At 42.4% G+C, this 18,267-nt stretch overlaps 1 protein-coding gene across 8 annotated transcripts in view; it reads left to right on the top strand.

Moving 5' to 3' along the window:
- Positions 1-18,267, top strand: part of EPHA3 (EPH receptor A3) — a 427,612-nt gene that overhangs the window by 286,431 nt on the left and 122,914 nt on the right. For all 8 annotated transcript variants that reach the window (XM_033941962.1, XM_033941961.1, XM_033941964.1 and 5 more), the window contains exons 4-5: positions 2,374-2,529; positions 3,522-3,857. In XM_033941962.1, the coding sequence (XP_033797853.1) occupies positions 2,374-2,529; positions 3,522-3,857 (492 nt within the window). The remainder of the gene's footprint in view (positions 1-2,373; positions 2,530-3,521; positions 3,858-18,267) is intronic.

The raw sequence follows: 18,267 nt of genomic DNA, 5'->3' as shown, positions 1-18,267 counted from the left end.
CTGGCCACGGCGATATTAGCTCCGACGCACATAGAATTCCTAAGAGCATTGGAGCTAATACCGTCATGGCCAGCAATAAAAAAAACCCTAATATGGCTTCATAAAAGGGAAGGGGGGGGGAGTTTGGCAGATTTGATGTAAATCAAATTCTGTACTTCTTATAGCCAAGTGTTCTGTACTGAATTTTTATTTCAATAGATTTGGTACTCCATTACAGGAACTACTACTACTATTTAACACTTGTATAACGCTGAAGGACATGCATAGCACTGTACATTCTGACATTAAATAGTCCCTGCTCGGAAGAGCTTACAATCTAACTTGGACAGACAGACATGACATAGAGGGTTGGCGATGCAGAACCCAAGGAGGAGAGTTAGGAGCTGAAAGCAATCTCGAAGAGGTGCGCTTTTAACTTGAACTTGAACACTGCCAGAGACGGAGCCCGTTGTAGAGATTCAGGCAGTTTATTCCGGGCATATAGTGCAGCAAGACAGAAAGGACGGAGTCTGGAGTCGGCAGATGAAGAGAAGGGCACAAATAGGAGGGACTTCAGTTGAGCGGAGCTCGCCGGGTTTGGGGGGGGTGGGACATAGGGGGAGAGAAGTGAAGAGAGATAATGAGGGGCAACTAAGTGAATGCATTTGTAGGACAGTAACAGGAGTTTGAATTGTGTTCGGAAACAGATGGGAAGCCAATGAAGTGACTTTAGGAGAAGGGTAATGTGAGTAAAGCAGTTCTCATGGAATATGCATCATGCAGCTGAATTATGGATGGATTGAAGGGGAGAAAGATGGCAAAGCAGAAGAGCTGAGAGTAGCGAGTTGCGGTAATCTAAGTTTGAGGTGATGAGTGCATGGATAAGGGTTTTGGTAGCAAGCTCAGAGAGGAAAGTTGGATTTTGGTAATATTATAGAGGAAGAAGCAGTAAAAAGGTCCACAAACTACAGTCTCTAGGCTCACTTTTCCATCCTGCCATACTTTTCCTGTCTGTGGCAGTATCTGACCCCCAGAGGAAGGTTGCTTGTTTTTTTCACAAGGGGCAGTAGCAAAGGCAACAAGGCTGCTGGATTCCGAGACCACACAATAAACTCAGCAAACTCTAAGGTGGGGGGGGATCTCCCCTTCTTGCTCAGCAATATCCAAGTGGAACCTCCTACACACTGGCCTTTTCATTGATCTGGAATATCCAATGTGAATATTTTCTGAAAAACTTGGGGACCCCCCCTACTATACTGGAAAAAATTTGAGTGATCCTACTTGGATTTTCCATACCTAATACTATTTAGGTTACAGCTGAATTTTAGTATTTTTGAAACAAGTCAATTGCGTTTTATCAAAAATCCCAATTTATTCACAAAAAATGAGTTTTCTCGCTATAATTAGGCTGTCATTTTAGAAGGGCCATTAATGTTTGAGACATGCACAAACTAGCACTTAAACATTTATCTTGAATAAGCATCTAGACCCCGTCGAACAAAGCTGGGATATGCATATTTTAAACCTAAGTGCATTCAAATGCCAAGAGGGCTTTGTCTGGGTGTGTTTGGGGTAGGACAAGAATGTGTCAGAATTTCAGAAAGGGACTAAATTTCTATCTCCTAAAAGAATAAAGTTACACTTTCTACCAAGCACATTTAGGTTTCGGCAAATTGTTCTCATCAAGCAGCATTCCATTGGAGGAATTAGGAGAGATTGCCTCCTTAAGCCCCAGTGGTTTTTGTCAAACCCCCCCCCAAAAAAAAAAAGATACAGGTCTTAGGGCTCCTTTTACGAAGGTGCGCTAGCGTTTTTAGCGCACGCACCGGATTAGCGCACACTATAGCGCGTGCTAGCCGAAAAACTACTGCTTGCTCAAGAGGAGGTGGTAGCAGCTAGCACGCACAGCATTTTTGCGTGCTCTATTCCACGCATTAAGGCCCTAACACACCTTCATAAAAGGAGCCTTTAGTGCCCTTATTTATGTTTTTTAAATGGCAAATATGAGCACTTACAGATATATGCCAGTACAATCATTTTTATTTGCTTGTTTTCAAACCATGGACTATTCTAACATTTTATTTTCTAAAATGGATGCTTATGCCACCTGTATCATTACATAAATATCCATTTCTCTTGTACTTTAGAACAGCTTTTACCTCAGTAGATTTTGTTTTACAATGCTAATGACACTTATAACATCTTAACCTGGATGTCTCAATTCTGATTTCTACAATCTGTCTAAAAAGAGGTTGCCAATCAATAAACATTAAAGATTATTTACCGTACATTACATTGGTCCGTGGACAATAGTAATCTATAGACTCCAACCTCTACCCATACAAAAAAAAATTAGCAATTTTGAAAAGTAATCTTTCTGTTTTTGTGTTACAGCTTGCCAACCTGGATTTTACAAACCCTTTGTTGGCAACACGAAGTGTGTTAAATGCCCACCTCACAGCTTTGCCCATGAAGAGGCATTGACCCACTGCAGCTGTGAGAAGAACTACTTTCGGGCGGAGACAGATCCTCCATCTATGGCTTGCACCAGTGAGTAGTGTTAGATATTAAGGTCTAGATTCACTAAGCAAATTGATTGTGCACCGATCGGTTTGCGAGTCCTTTGCGACCTGATTTCCCTCCGACCCAATTCATTAAAGTGTTTAGCGATCCCCTCCCGTGCATACAAATGAGGAAATGGCATGCAAATTTGGGAGGGCAGCAATTCACTAAACACTTTAGCTAACACCGATTGGGCTTGCTGATCAGAAAAGAAGTGACTGCTGAAGACCAGTCACTTCTATCCTCGCCGACTCTCCTGCCCTCTTCTACCCTTTAAAACCACGGGCTGGCAATTTTTACAGAATACATAAAAAATAAATTATTCCTTTTTTTTATATATTCTAGATAATTGCCAGCCTGTGGTTTTAACCCGCCCCCCCCCCTGCGCCGATGCCCCCGTGCACTGATGCCCGTCCTCCTGCGCACCGATGCCCCCCGCGCACATGCTGATGCCCCACCGAACACAAGGCAGGAGGGATGCCATCTCGCTTCTGCCATCACAAATACCACCTGGCCGGGCTGAGCCCGACCCACCTCCCTCCCTGTAGTAGGCCATCTAGCTGGGCGGGCTGGGCCTACCCCATCCCTGTACCTTTAGAAATTGTGGGAGCTGGAGGGGTGCCCAGTCTCTCCTGCTCCTCAGGCCTCCCAAGTCCTGTGATCTACGAGAGCAGGAGGAAGGGCAAAAGTCTTCCTGCTGCTCTGCTGCGATACTGGCCTTAGGCCACGCCCTGATGTATCATCTGATGCACAGGAAGGGGCCTAAAGCCCTGATTGGCTGAGGCGCCTCAGGCTCCTCCCTTGGGAAAAGCCTGGGGTGCCTCAGCCAATCAGGGACTTCCTTAGGGAGGAGACTAAGGAAGTCCCTGATTAGCCATAGTTTGTTTCACTCGGTGGAATTAGCTGAGACAAGTGTAATTAAATGTGTCTCAAGTCATAACATTCTGTATAATTGTGACCTTTTTAAATTTTCTTTCTAGGACCTCCTTCCTCACCAAGAAATGTAATCTCCAATATCAATGAGACATCAGTTATCCTGGACTGGAACTGGCCTCTGGATACTGGGGGTCGGAAAGATGTGACTTTCAGTATTATTTGCAAGAAATGTGGGGGTCAGCCAATGGTTTGTGAGCCCTGCAGTGGGAATGTGCGCTTTGTGCCCCGCCAGAATGGGCTTACTAACACCTCTGTGACAGTCACAGACCTTCTGGCACATACCAACTACACTTTTGAGATCGAGGCACTGAATGCGGTGTCTGGCTCCAGTGCTTTCTCGAGACAATTTGCTTCAGTCAATATCACAACCAATCAAGCTGGTAAGTAACTTTTACTAGTTCTCCCAAACAACGTTATTGAGATTTATTTTCACTATCAACTGACAAATGTTATCAGAGCTACTAAGTTACCCAGTTCCAGGAGGGAGCTCTGGTTTTCAGTGGACACCCCTGTGTAATGTGGTCTTTGTAGTACAGTGGAACCTTGTTTTACGAACATAATTCATTCCAGAAGCATGCTCGTAAACCAAAATACTCATATATCAAAGAGAGTTTCCCCATAGGAAATAATGGAAACTTGCTTTGATGCGTTCCTACCTCTCCCCCCTCCCCGAGGCCAGCAGCGCTGCTCCCACCCCCTCTCGCAAAGGCCCTCCCCCCGCGCGAACCGGCACCCCCTTCCCGAACAACTTGAACTTAACCCCCCCTCCCCCGTCTGGTACTGGCATGCAGCCCACAGGACGTGCTGGTGCCGCTAGAAGATCTTCCTGCCTCTGCCGGGCCTTGAGCATGCATCTGCAAGGCAAGAGGGAGAATTAAAAGGCCTTGAGCATGTGCAGATGCATGCTCAAGGCCCGGCAGAGGCAGGAAGATCTTCTAGTGGCACCGGCACGTCCTGGATGGTGGGGGGGGGGGGGTAAGTTCAAGTTGTTCGGGCAGGGGGTGCCGGTTCAAGCGGGGGGAGCGATGCCGGTTATTTGGGGGGGTTGCTCGCAAATCGAGTCAACACTCGGTTTGCGAGAATGTTTTGCTCGTCTTGCAAAACACTCGCAAACCGGGTTATTCGCAAACCGAGGTTTGACTGTATTTAATTCTATCCTTTGAAATCATGCTGCAAGTCTTATAAAACACCAAGATGAGACTGCCAGAAACCAAAAACAGGCCTAAAATCTTTCTTGTGGAATGGGCCAGCTCTGTTTTATTAAGGATTCACCTTGCTTTAAGTGGCCTTGTTTCCAAGCAGTAGTTTTGCAGATATGGTGTGATAACCTTGTGCAATCAGTGATCTGGCGCTGTATTTTTTGGTGTCTATAGAAATATTTGTAGAGAACATTGCCTGATTTATAGGATTAGAAAGGAGTAATTGGTAAGGGTAATGGATTTGATATACCACCTTTCTGTGGGTACAATCAAAGCACTTGCACCATATGCAGGGGTTTTTTTTCAGTTCCTATCTCAGTACGTCACAAACTTTTTCAAGCCACGGCACGCTAAACTCGGGGGCTGCGGCTGGAGGGCCTCTGGACATGCGCAAACATTGACGCGATGGCATCACATGCATGTGTGATGTCATCATGATGACGTTCGTGCATGCGTGGAGGCCCTCCAGACAGGTCCCTGAGCTTGCTCGACCTGAAATTGGTATTCCAGTGGGGGTGGGTAGAGGAGTAGAGGCACCAGCTGGCTGCCTACAGGATGTGCCTCGTGCCACGAGAGGCGCACTCTGTAGGTAGTCAGCTGGCACCCCTCCTCCTCACTGGCGTCTCGTGGCACAGCTGGAATCTCGCCGCAGCACAATTTCCGATACACTGCCCTAGCTACACACTGTAACATATAGCTGTTATCAGTATACTGGACTTTTACCATAAGATTCCTTCTGTGATTCTAGTTGATATGGACATTGAAGTTAGTTGTTTAAGAGAAGGGTATTCCAGTGGTGTTTATTTATTTATTTATTCAATTTTCTATATCGTTCTTCCAGGAGAGCTCAGAATGGTTTACATGAATTTATTTGGGTACGCAAGCATTTTAGTAGTACAAATGGTGTTCAAAACTCTCTTTTTTTTTGGCTGCAATGCAAAATCTTTAGAGAACATATCAAACTGTTAAAGGGTTCTGAGGTAATATAGTAAGTCTTTGTGTTCATAAATTTTTCAGAGGTCTGTTTGTTTGCTTGTAAGCTGGCAAAATGTATGTAGAGGGAGCAAGTGATTTACATACAGTCATGCTCCAGTTGCATTCATTAGCCAGAACCAAACAACATTAAAAGACAATTTCATTTACCTATTTAAACTAGATGTAGCATTGCCTTAATGGGATGGACAAAGCAGAAGAGTGAAAGGGAACAAAGAACAGGATCAAAAAAATGTTAGCAATGAAGAGTGGATCCGCTATCACCTCATAAGGCAATAAAAATGCCAAAACCCTATTTAAAATTACCTGACCTGGTCATATTTTAGGTATCAAACCTCAAGGGTACAAATTTATTTAAATTACAGAATCAATTATTGCAGCCAATGTTCTGTAAGCCTCACTTCTACACACATAAGGCAGAAGGCCAGAACAAAACAGAGGGGAAAAAGGAATATAAAGGAGACTTTTAAGCTTCTTATTCTAATAAATTGTATTCCTTTCGTCTGATCAGAATGTTACCTGCAGATAACTTATAAAAGAAACTGCACATTGAACTTCACAGGAAGAAAAACAAGTCAATGGGTGCCACAAATATATTTTATGGAGCACTACTACTACTACTAAATTATTTCTATAGCGCTACCGGATGTACGCAGTGCAGTACAGAGTCATGAAGAAGAAGACAGTTCCTGTTCAAGATCTTACAATCTAAATAGACAAGACAGACAAACAGGATGTCATGGATACAGTTAAGGGGAATGGTTAATCAGCTGGCAGGGTTGGTGGGCTGTGAGGAGTAGGGTTATGGATTGAAGGCTATATCAAAAAGGTGGGTTTTCAGTCTGCTTTTAAACAAGGGACGGGCAGGGCCTTGGCGGAGAAACTCGGGTAATTTATTTCAGGCATGAGATCAGCTAGATGAAAGGAACGAAGTCTGGAATTGGCAGTGGAGGAGAAGGGTACAGCTAAGAGCGGCTCATCTGAGGAACGGAGTTCTCTGGGAGGTGTACAAGGAGAGAGGTCAGCAATAGGAGCTTGAACTGTATGAAGGGAGCCAGTGAAGTGACTTAAGGAGAGGGGTGACGTGAGTGTAGCGAGGCTGGTAGACGATGAGTAGTGCAGCAGAGTTTTGCACAGAACCAGGCCCAAACAGCACACACATGTATACCTGCTCTGCTGCAAACAAGATTGCGGTGCTAGCGATCTTAGTACAACTTCGGAGCTGTTTCCTCCGTCACGGTCCCGTCCCTCCTCTGACGTCAGAAGTACTAAGGTCGCTAGCACCGCAATCTTGTTTGCAGGCTGTTTCTGGAAGGTAAACAGTGCGGGGAGGCCAGGGGTGAAGCAGAAGGCCAGGGGGCTGGAAGCCGGAAGCCTGACGCTGGGGTGGTGGTGGAAGGAAAGCCGACAGCAGCACTTCCCAACTGAACCTCCCCCCTCGCTGCTCCTGCTTTAGGGGGCGAGGAGGGAAGGTCAGGCGAATCGGGAAGCCAGTTTTTTTTTTTTTTGTTTTGAACCGATTCGAATCGATTCACCCGAAGTAAATCGGTGAACCGATTCGAATCGTGAATCGGGCAGCACTAGTTACCAGACATCCAGATTTACCTGGGCATGTCCAGGCGTTCGGATGGCTTTTCAAAACCCAGCACTTTGTCCAGGTTTTGAAAAACAGATCGCGTCGGGAGAGGCATCTACGGATGCGCGGATGCCCTCCCGACCAAGACGAACAGGCTGAAGGGGGTGGGACTAGGAGTGAGGCTGGGGCATGATGTGGGCATAGTAGGGTGGGGATAGTTGTAACTGGGCGTTCCTGGGGCGGGTCTATGAGTCCAGATTTTACATACATAAAATCTGGTAACCCTACATATGCGTGCCAATTAACACCAATTATTGATTGTTAATGGCTCATTAATTAATTAGTTTGCATGCAGATCTGAGGACCGCATCCAAATTTGGGCTACCTATATACAGTAGAATCCAGGGGATGGTGTGGGAGGAGTTGGATGAGACTCTTTCCAGTTAAACCCCAAATTTATGCAAAGCCTTCTTAAAGGAAGAGCAGGTAGTTGCCCGGGGAAGCTGAATTACCTATTTGACAGCAGGGGGAAGGGGGAAAAGGAGTTGCTGCCCATCACTATAACTGGAGCCTAAGAGATCAGGCAAGATGCTATTTGCTACAGTAAAGATAATGAAGTACAAGGAAATATTAGCTCACCTTAGCACTTTTAAAAAGGTAAAATAGAGGTTTATTTGAGTGAACTACTGGTCCCAGAATGCACTAGGCTCTGCAGCTCAGTAATGAGAGACCTAGTGAGGGGCTGAGTGAACAGCAACCCTACCCAACTGGAGCTGTTTAAAGCAATTGATGAGAAAGAAAAGAGGGAGAGAAGCACTGGCTTGAGAGGTACAGGCAAGCCAAACTGACCTGGCCCTGCATGCTGAGAAAATAAACTGACCCGAGTCCTTAAGCCTAGCCACCCTGCTCAAAAGTATTATGGAGAAATATTTTATCTGAGTTAAACTATCTAATGGACTTTCTGTGTCATATATCTGAATATGACTTAAGTTAGCTAAGCAGACTGCAAGAACCAAACTCAAGCCCATGTTCCATTTTTTTTTTTTTTTGCACTAAGGGAAGCACTGTTTGAAATAGAGAATGACATGGGACTGTTTACCGCGGTAAACCATGGTCACCACAGTAAATCTGCAGGAATGGAGACATTTGCAACTGGTTTACCGCAGGAATGGGACAAGACCTTTTACCGCCCCGTGGGAACGGTGAAAAGTCTTGCTCCTGTGTTAAAAAAATTGTGCCCGTGTCAGACTCGGCATTTCCTTCCCAGCTCCTCTTGTGCCTATTTTACCTTCAGGAGCCAGCCATGCCACGATGAAAACAGAAGGAACCCAAAACCAAAGCCTGAGAATTAAATTACCAGATAACAAAAGATAGAAAAAAATAAATTTATTTTATATTTTGTGATTAGAATATTTCAGATTTGAAATATGTATCCTGCTAGAGCTGGTATTAGACATAACTAGGGACCGCAAAGCCCAGGCTGTGCTGCTTTAGCTTCCAGCTGGCTTAGGGCTCTCTCTCTGACCCAGGGGCAATTGCCCTAGTTGCACTCTCCTAACACTATTCCTGCCATGTGTGACTGAAGTATTCTGTTAGCTTGATTTTTCTATGTAGCATTCTTTAGTAATTTGGTTTGTTCAGTTTCACAATAGTGACGGGGATATTTATGAAAGGGAGGGGAGACAGGGGTTTTGTTGATCCTTGCTCTATATTATTTGTGTTTATAAAATGACAATTATACAGAATATTGTCTCTTTTTATACTTTAATAAAATAAGTTCAGTATAAAATCATAACTATTCAAGGCTTGTGCGGATTGGATCTGACAGTTTGCACGGCAGGGACGGGGACCGAGCTCGCAGGAACGGGGCAGGAACGGTGATAAATTTTTTTTCTCCGTGTCATTCTCTGGTTTTAACCTTTTGTTGAGGAGGCTGTTTGTCCTAGAAGGGAGAGGGGAAGCAACAGACAAGCCACGGTTTCACTGAATTGTGTTGGAGTTACACAATAAAAATGGGCAACTTTATGCAAGAAATGATACCTGATGGAACATGTTTTGGACTTGAAAGGGACAGAGCAAAATGTTAGGAGATTTTTATTTGGTTGGGTTTTTTGGGGGAGGGGGGAGGGTTCTCTCTCTCTGTTCTGGGACATTTCCACTGGAGCAGAGCCCAGCACTAGATGTAATGGTTGTTAAAGGAAGGCAGAGGTAGAAACCAGTTGCCGTGGGGACTTTGTGAAAGCACAGATAAATAAGGACTGTTGGTAATAGTTCTTTTGCCAGATTCAATTGCTGTAAGAGCTACAGTCCAGGCTGGAGCCAGGCTGATTGGACTGTAGTGCCTGAGAGACCTGGGGCAATAAGCAATAGGTGGAAAAAAAGACCTGGTGAGAATGAGCTTTTGCAACAGCTCGGCTTGGTTTACAGGCTGCATCCTTGTTTTGTGAATGAGATTCTTTGATAAGACCAGTTTGTGACTCTGTTGCTGGGCCTACAGTGAGGAACTGAAATAAAAAGCTGTCCTAAGCTTTAAGTCACTACAACTGTCTGATTGACTCTTGTTTAGTGAGCCATCTGACCCGGGAAGGATGGAAGAATTTCTTTTTAGAAAGCAGGAAAGAAGTCTCCTTAACTTTAGAGCTACACCTTTCTAGACATTCTGTGCCGTTTAGAGGCGCTACACACATCCCATTATGCCCTAGGCATTTGCCTAGGGAGTGGCAGTATGCATATTGTGAACTGCCTGCTTTATAGACAGGTTATAGGTGGAAAGTAATATTGCTATTTGTATTACAAAAGACCATATTTTAACTTGAAGCAAAATAACCTCCACATCCAGAGACCACAGGAAACTAAAAGCCACAGTGCCTTTACAGTGACTGATGTTGCAGTTATGTCATAATCTTTAAGACTAGGCTATCACACAAGTCTATAACCACTTAAGTAAGTAGTCTAGAGAGAAACCAGGGGTCTCAAGTGCTCACAGTCAGAAGCCCGATGTTTTTCTCAAAGCTAGTGACTTATTCGGTGAGCTATCATCAGTCCCGTATGCTCTCTATGACATTGATTTATAATTATTTTTTTATATTTTTATATATTTTTTTATGCTTCTTTTTCTTTATTTATCTAAATTTCTAATGCATTACTCTTCCATTTTCATTAAAGTTACTTAGCTTTCATATTCTTTGGCTGAAAATACTTTATTTCAATTTTCAGCCAAAGAATATGAAAGCTAAGTAACTTTAATGAAAATGGAAGAGTAATGCATTAGAAATTTAGACAAAGAAAGAAAAAGAAGCATAAAAAAATATTTATATGTCATAGAGAGCATACGGGACCGATGATAGCTCACCGAATAAGTCACTAGCTTTGAGAAAAACATCGGGCTTCTGACTGTGAGCACTTGAGACCCCTGGTTTCTCTCTAGGCTACTTACTTAAGTGGTTATAGACTTGTGTGATAGCCTAGTCTTAAAGATTTTAGTGAGATTCACAAAAGTTTGGAAAGTTATGTCATAATGCCACATAGAGACTAATTCTGAAAGAGCTTATCGTCCCAAATTTACAGACTTAGATTCTTGCTTAAAATTTGTATCAGATGAATTTATTTGGAACACTCTATTTGCCATATAAGCTATTGTGGAGATCATAACTGCATTACTTGCAATCATAGTTCTATACTAAAAAACAAACAAACAAGAATACAAAAACTAGCCCTGCCCCTCCCAGGACAACTTTACATTCCCTAGTGGTGTAGTCATAGTGGGAGCAATGCCCCAGTTGCAGCATCCATTTTGAAAGCAAAGCCAGGTTGTACTATGCCTGGGTTAGGGTTACCATATGGCTCCAGAAAAAGGAGAACGGATTATGACACCCGGGTTTTATTTCCAATGTAAGCAATGGAAGTAAAGAGGACAGACTGAGACATCTGGGTTTTACTTCCATTGCTTTCAATGGAAGTAAAACACGGATGTCTCAATCCGTCCTTTTTTTTCTGGAGCCATATGGTAACCCTATGTCTGGTGAAAGATTTGGGGATTATGATAAGCATACTCCAAAGCAGGGCTGCCCAAGTCCGATTCTTGAGATCTACTGGCAGGCCAGGTTTTCAGGATATCCACAATGAACATGCATGAGAGAGATTTTCATACCAAGAAGGCAGCGCAAGCAAATCTCTTTCATGCATATTCATTGTGGATATCCTGAGAACCTGGCCTGCCAGTAGATCTCGAGGATCGGACTTGGGCAGCCCTGCTCCAAAGGGCTTCAGGCAAGGGCTAGTCTTTAATATTTCTTTTTTTTTAGTGTATATCTCAGATAGGCATGTGAGTAGAGGTTGGGTATAGGGAGGTTAAGGGTCTTGTGGGCTCTCTAAAAGATTGCATACCCACGATGGGGAAGCTGCCATCAGGTGTTGCCATAGCCAGTAATGTAGGAAGTTCCCATCTGCAAAATGTTTACCTACAGTGCTGTTTCACTGCAGCTTAGTAAATAGGACTTCTGGGTTTTTGCTACTCACTGTTTTGTACAGAGGGTTGTGTCAGATGTTTCAGGAACAAACAGGAAAAAAAAATGTGGCACTAAATCAAGTTTACATTACTTTTCACTATTCCCTGTGAAAGTCAGCCCAGAGTAGCTAGGATTGTTAGCAGTGTGACAGCTGTTGGCAGGAGGGTGATAGGAGCTGCTTCTGAGACAAGACACTGAGAACCAGCAGCTGTTGCTCCCTGCAGTCTTTCAACATCCTTCCTTTTCCTCTAGGGATGTGAATGGGGAAAACCTTTAGTTGGTTTTTGGATGCATATTGGACATGTTTGCCAGTTTTGGGACTTTTTTTTTTTTCACTTGGTTCAGAAATGAGTGTGCAGGCAATTTGATTTATCGGTATAAAATTATATATGCAAACAAAGAGAGATTGTGAGTCTGCCGGGACAGATGTGGAAAAATGCATGAGTCCCTGAATAAATTCATGTAAACCGTTCTGAGAATGGTATAGAAAACTGAATAAATAAATAAAATTAACCAAATTTATGTGCACCATTCAGAAATTATAGATGAGTACTCAAAGTAATATATATATATTTTTTACATGGATAGCCTTGCTTAACCAAATGCATGCTATCAAGTGCATATCCTTCCTAACTTTTCCATCATAGTGCATTTACTAATTCTAGGAGTGTACTGTACCTTGGTGAGTATAAGTACAGGTTGTTTGGATCCCTAAAAATCTAAAGTGTGCCAAATTGCTTATAGGAATGGCCTAATGCATCTGGCCAATCAGAATCTTAGGCCAATCCCAGTGCATTCCAGAAGGCACTATGAATGGGGCCTAAAATTCCAGTTGTCTCCTATGGTTAGGGCTTTAAGCACCTGGGCCAATTAGGGCCTAAGGCCTGCCATTCATTAGAAGGTGGGCCAGTCGACCGAAGGCAGGAAGGATGCCTCTGGCCGGCCAACATTTTAAGATGGTGGGGCTGGGGATGGGGCTGATGAGGTCCAAGGGATGGAGGGGGATGCCCGTGATTTTCAGTGGGGGGATGTTGTTTTTTTTGTAGGAGGGACTTATCGCCGTAATAAGCAACATCGCCATGATATCATTACGTGCAAGTGTGGCATGATGTCGACATCCGCACATGCGCAAAGGCCCTTCATACAGGCCCTGCGCCGGCAGTGGGGGTGTCAGCAAGGAAAAGGGCCAGAGAGGAAAGGCCGGCTAATTGCCTACAGGATGTGCCTCTCGCCGCGGCACACCTGAAATCTCAGGAGATGCACTGGTGTGCCGCGGCACAGTTTGTGCTGCACTGCTCTATGGTTATTCCTTACACTAGTTAACCAGATACTGAAACAATATTTAGCTATCATTGCCAAAATAATTTGCTCAAGAGTATGGTAAATGCTCCAGTGCCCATAGGAACTGAATGGGTGTCAGAGCATTTGCCGTGTGGCACGTGCTTGCACAGCTTTCTAAAAGGGGGCCTTAACTTTTTGTATCTCTCCTAGAACTTAATATTAGGGATTAGATGACTAACAAATATAAAGAACAGAACTAATGTTCACTATTGTTATACATACTTGATGCCTCTGTGCAGGCTGGAATTTTCATTTGTACTGTATTATCAGTACAGGGTACATTATATGACATTATTTTGGTAAGTCAGTATGTTTTCAATACAGTGCTTGTTCCGTATGCAAATCGAGCACACATGGGCAAGTCACTTAATCCCCCCATTGCTCCAGGTACGATAGATAGATTGTGAGCCCACCGGGACAGAGAGGGAAAACTGCTTGAGTACCTGAATAAATGTATGTAAACCGTTCTGAGCTCCCCTGGGAGAACGGTATAGAAAATTGAATTTAAAAAAAAAATGAGGGGGTGCTGAAAAGTTAAGAAGAGAATGATGCGGATAAGGTTCAATGAATGATCTGAAACAATGTCAAAGCATAGAATTTTGTTTCTGCAAATTGACACTTAACGAAATATAATACGGTGGTGCCTCGCATAACGAACGCCTCGCACATCGAACGCTGCGCACAACGAACTTCATGTCTTGCTTCCTACAACGAACTTCGTTTCACACAACGAAGTCGCCTGAGCTGCATCCTTCCGCGCAGGCACTGCGCTTAACTGCCCTCTCTCCGCCTGGCTCCCTGTGCAGTGGCGGACCGTCGGCTCGCAGGGGCCCGGCGCCTACTGCTGATGCGTTGGGGGGGGCGGAGCTACTCTCGCCGCTTCCCCGATGCTAGAAAAAAAAAAAAAAATGAACAGTTAAGTCCCAGTTTTTGCCGCTGAGACTCTGCCCTCTCTCACTGTAAAATTTGACTCTACTTAGTCTGTCTTTAAATTTAAAAAAATGTGTGTTGTTTTAAAAAAACAATTATGTTTTTAGATGTATCTAAATAAAAATAATAACAAAAAATTTATCTTTTTTTATGTCATCTTAGCATATTTTATGCTACAGAACGAATTATTTTTTTTAACATGTATTGTTATGGGAAAACGCGTTTCACATAACGAACTTTTCGCATAACAAACTTGCTCCTGGAACCAATTAAGTTCGTTGTGTGAGGCACCACTGTACTCTTTTCAACTACAGTGGCAAAATAACACTCAGAATTTAGGAAGTTGGTTGGTTGCGCTGAGAACATTTCAGCACCCCTCATATGCAGTTGATTATTGATTGACAGATAAGTGAATTTAGGAGTAAAAGTATGAAACGCACGAAAATATTGAGTAGATTTTTTATAAAGATGAATTCAATTCATGAAGACTCACTAAATTTAAAAAAAAGCCAATCAATGAAGAGTGTTTGCCAGTTCCAATGGTACATGAAAAAAGCCATTAAGGAGGATTTGGCTTTACTATAAGAATTAATATCGTTGGAAAATATTTATAGACATTTGGAAACATTTTGTTAATTACTAAAGTCAATAAGAAAGAAAATCCAGCCAGCAAGGGAGAATATCTCTATTAAAAGTTGTTAAGACTCAATGCATGCTTAGCATGTGAAAACACTTATCATAAAGCAGTTTAAAGTGTGGTAAGTAACCTTTTCCGATTGTGTTAAATGAGTGTTATCTATAATTTTGTATTTATTATTGAAAGAGGCATGCTAGGGGCATAGAATGGGCATGGACATACAGGGAGAGTGTGGCACAGTGGTTAAAGCCATCCTGAGGTTGTGGGTTCAAATCCAAGCTGCTTTTTGTGACCCTGGGCAAGTCACTTAATACCCCCATTGCCCCAGGTACATCAGATGGATTGTGAGCCCACCAGGATGGACAGGGCAAAATGCTTGAATACTTGAATAAATTCATGTAAACCATTCTGAGCTCCCCTGGGAGAACAGCATAGAAAATTGAATAAATAAATATTCAGCTAGTGTGTTGACATTTGCATGGTAAGTGTTCCCAAGTCAATTTTATTTTTCAGGTTATATGCACAAATGGGAACATTGACATATGACCTAAAAAAGAAATGCTTGCAGATGCCCTGTTTCCTAGGTATGCTGGAATTGTACTTAATATCAACCTATAACCATATATCCCCAATTCAATACTTTCATATATCTTATTTTTTTAGATCTTCAGCTGGCTCCCCAGGTTCGATGTTCATACATTGTTTGTATGAGCCACTTTTGTCATTGGATTTTCACTTTTGTTTAAAAAAAATGCTTTCTTATACTTTATTTCTTCTTAATTATATTTTTATAAATATTTATTCTCAATAATTTCCAAATAAACTTATCTGTTCATTTCTTTGATATTTTAGTGGAGTGCCTCTCCTGACATGACCATGTTTCTATTAACTTCCTCAGGGTCGAGGCTTCCTCCATTGCTTTTTATATCAATTTCACAGTGTTTTAGCTATTCATTGTATTCTTTTCCATATTGCTGGTTGGGACCATCTTTCGCTATTTTCTTATCTCTTCTTTTTCTTTGACCATTGTACTTAGCACATGGGAAAGTTCCACCTTAGCATTTGCTAAGTTTATTTCCTAGTGCCCTTAAGTAGACATGACTGAAGATGTGGACAAATAACACAGAAAACATAGGCACAACTCCTCTGCTGTATGTTCTATTATGAGTTGCTTTTGATCTATGGCAATTCTTTTGCTATATTTTAGAGAAGATTTTTCTGTCTTCCCTGTTAGTAAAGTTCAGTCCAGACTTTGGCAATTTAATGGGTGACATTTCAAGATGTAGACAAATCCTTCTCACTAAGGACTAAGCTGAGACCAGTGAAAGCTTTTTAGTGAAAGCCAGATCGTCTTCAGGGGTAAGAGTATAGTGCACTAATCCTTTCCACCACAGAACTCCCCACAGCAGCTTAAATGTCTTCAGATACCTTTCTTTTCAGAACATATCACCCTGCTACCATATCTGTCTGCCTCAGTGATCCTTACAGAAGCAGACCCAGCAATCTCCATAGGAACTGAGATTTTGTATTTAGATTATGAGCTGATAAGGTCAGGATTATGTTTTGCATTTTTATTGCCTTTGTCGGGGGGAAAAAAATTGGAAGGTAATAAGGTCGAGGTGGGGTATAAAATCATCTTTCTTTATGCTACTGCATGTCTAGTAGTGGTATAGAAATGACAAGAAGTTGCAAAAAAGCAGTACAAAGTTGACAGACTTGATTGAGGTTCTTGAACAGGCAAGAGAATGGGGGCCATTAGGTATGGGGCCCTGCTTACTGTAGGCAGATTTATGGTATAATATGCTAATTAGTGCAGATAAACATCTATCAGATAAACACCTGCTGCTGGGTTACGCCCTATGCCTCCTTACACGAGTAAAACAGAGACCCCAAATATCTGAAATAGTTTTATTATAAAGATAGAAAAATATATTCATATATAGCCAGCAGTAAACAACAAACTAATAATTATTCAAAATATCTCTGAATATATACATATATATAAATGTCAGCACATAATTAGTACACAGTAATTACTAAGTAATTTAGTAAATATATGACTAATTCTTACACACAAAGTATACTTCCTTACAATACTGATTCCTGATAAGTTAGCAGCAATTTATTAGAGCTTATCACCAAAGGTGACCTAACTTTCCCGTCCATACAAAACAAGATACTATCTAACCCAGCAAGACTGTAAAAGATAATTCCAGCCTCAGCGAATCCTAGGGATGGAATTTCTCTTTGTTCAGCTTCTAGCAGGTTGTATGTAGATCTTCATCCAGTCAGACAAGGACGTTTATCACTGGTGCAGCTGTAATAGATATGGCCAAAGTTCCTTTTTGTGATGTAAACCAGAACACTTTCAGATATGTCCAAAAGACAGTTCACTCTCCTCCAAGAGCTGGTCACAGTAGGAAACCTTTTATCCGTTCTTATTGTAAAACAGTGCAAAGTAGGAAAAACACAAGTTTAGATCTGAGTTCACCCAAATCCAAAATTGTCTAACCCTGAGAAAAGCACCTCAATCCTTAGATCGTGTCAGATGACCCTCCAGGACCAATCAAAGCAGAACAGCAAGAATGATTAGTCTTCTTCTTGTGCAGATGCCTTGGTAGGCGCCACAGATGATAAGAGCATAAAGCATAGTTCATAAAGTAACCCTCCTCCATGTTCACTTAGGAGATGGACATGCTGGGATGGACAAATGTCCTTGACTGCACACACACAGTTCTTGTAAACACATCCAGAATGCTTCAGGCAGCAAAGATGGTTCATGACTTGCTTGACATGAGTCTGAGGCCTACCATTATGTGAAGCAGGAATCACCCCTATATTACCTTGGTAGGATTCGGTATGTATTCCTTATTGAAACAACAAGATTCAAGCGATCCAATGGGACTTTAGTACAAAACAGCAGCACAAAACTAAAATAGAACAATTCTAGTGCCCACCACAAGATGAGTAAGTGATTTATGAAACAGTTCTCTTTATTTTTATCTCCCCCCCTTTACTCACTTCATACTGCAAAAGCAAACCCACTTCATGTTTGTTCCTCCCCAGAGCCAGAGCTACAAATTGCAGTTCCTCCTCCCAAACCCACACAGTTCTTTAAAGAATCCATAAACTTCAACCTTGGCATCCATGCTACTTATACAATTCACTAATTCTTCTCCATTTTATACATTTAACATCGTGCTTCATGCTCTAGCTATAGGACAGCTCGTCCCAAATTGGGGCCCATATTTGTTTAAAAACCCTCCAAGCATGTGGAAGCTTGCCAAGGATGTCTGCCACATATGCACTTGATTTACAGAATACTCCAAGTTGCATGAGTTGCACTGAAATGCACCCATTTATACTTGCCATTAACCTGGCAAGTATAAATGCGCCAACATTAGGGTACACCAATGCAAGTTTATGCTAGCATTCCATAGCAGAATCTGGGTGCCCAGATGTCATTATAGGATAGACGCTCCTGTCACTGCATCAGGATGCTCATATATAGAATTGCCATTATGTTTATTTAAGATTTGTTATACTGCTCCTGCATTTGACTGACCTAAAATGAAATTAGGTACTTGAGAAAAACTACCCTATCTG

The sequence above is a fragment of the Geotrypetes seraphini genome, chromosome 4 (genome assembly GCF_902459505.1).
Source record: "Geotrypetes seraphini chromosome 4, aGeoSer1.1, whole genome shotgun sequence".
NCBI lineage: Eukaryota > Metazoa > Chordata > Amphibia > Gymnophiona > Dermophiidae > Geotrypetes > Geotrypetes seraphini.
Note: the sequence above shows the minus strand (reverse complement) of the source record. Positions and strands in the feature narration are given on the sequence as shown.